The sequence below is a fragment of the Echinops telfairi genome, unplaced genomic scaffold (genome assembly GCF_000313985.2).
Source record: "Echinops telfairi isolate 266 unplaced genomic scaffold, ASM31398v2 ScPeMD7_2;HRSCAF=8, whole genome shotgun sequence".
Lineage (NCBI taxonomy): Eukaryota > Metazoa > Chordata > Mammalia > Afrosoricida > Tenrecidae > Echinops > Echinops telfairi.
In genome coordinates, this window is record NW_022103898.1 from 25,472,803 (window position 1) to 25,473,846 (window position 1,044).

At 47.9% G+C, this 1,044-nt stretch overlaps 1 protein-coding gene across 1 annotated transcript in view; it reads right to left on the bottom strand.

Annotated features, from left to right (window-relative positions):
- Window positions 1-1,044, bottom strand: part of MYBPC1 (myosin binding protein C1) — a 79,919-nt gene that overhangs the window by 9,020 nt on the left and 69,855 nt on the right. Inside the window, exon 26 of the mRNA XM_045291264.1 lies at window positions 289-432. Within this exon, the coding sequence (XP_045147199.1) occupies window positions 289-432 (144 nt within the window). The remainder of the gene's footprint in view (window positions 1-288; window positions 433-1,044) is intronic.

Consider the following 1,044-nt stretch of genomic DNA (forward strand, 5'->3'; position numbering starts at 1 on the left):
CTAGCCGGATTTGTAAGGTAGAATTGGGGTCATGATGGGGGGCAGGCATTAAAGAACTAGAGGAAAGTTGTATGTTTCATCGGTGCTATCCTGTAAAACGCAACTTTCTGTGACACCTCAGGCCTTGCCCTTTTTAGAGGTCTGACACACTTCTGCTCCAAGGCGCTGTGGTTTCCTCCCAGAGAAGACTCATGCCTCCCCTTTGCTCTGACAAAATGAGATTTTCCTTATTTGGAAACAAAGCATTGTGCTGCTGCCCCGGGCCAGAGGAAGCCAGGCCTCACTTACCATGCTCTTCTTGTCCGCCTTCTGGATGGTATATCCGGTGATGGCAGCGTTCCCATCATCCTTCGGTGGTGTCCAGGTGAGAGCAACATTCTCTCCCCAGACATCTTCGATCTTCACAAGTTGAGGTGGGCCAGGCCGGTCTAGGAGCAGGAAATCACAGCATCACTGGGGTTTTACGCTACACCAACTACATGTACTCACTTGGTACATGGGATCATTTTACATATACTTCCTTGTATCACAGAATCCTTGGATGGTACAACTGGTTAATGTGCTCCACTGCTGTCTCAGAGTTTGGATGTTCAAGTCCACCTAGAGTGCCTTGGGGGAACCAGACCTGGCAATCTGCTTCCCCAGGCACAGGCTTTGAGACCCTATGGAGCACAGCCCTCCTCTGACATACAGGGGGCGCCTTCAGTTGGAATGGACTCAAAGTGAACTGGGCTTTTCTTGATCTTACAGGGTCTTCTGACACCTTGTTCTTTCCACTCGAAGACAACCTGTCCGGTGAAAGGGCACGGTCCCCTCCAGGTAATAAAACCAAGAAGGTTTAGCTAATGGGGAAAGGAGGTTTCGTTTAAGGGGCTTGAGTTTTTGCCCAAAGGGAGACTTGCCATAAGACGTGACTCTTTTGGTCAGAGAGCCCAACAGCTTTGCAGAAACATAGTAATAAAAATGACTAGAACTAAGGCTTCTCCTTACCTCTGCCCTTACTTTTTTTTTTTTAGCAGTTTGTTTTTCTTTTTTTTTCTAATC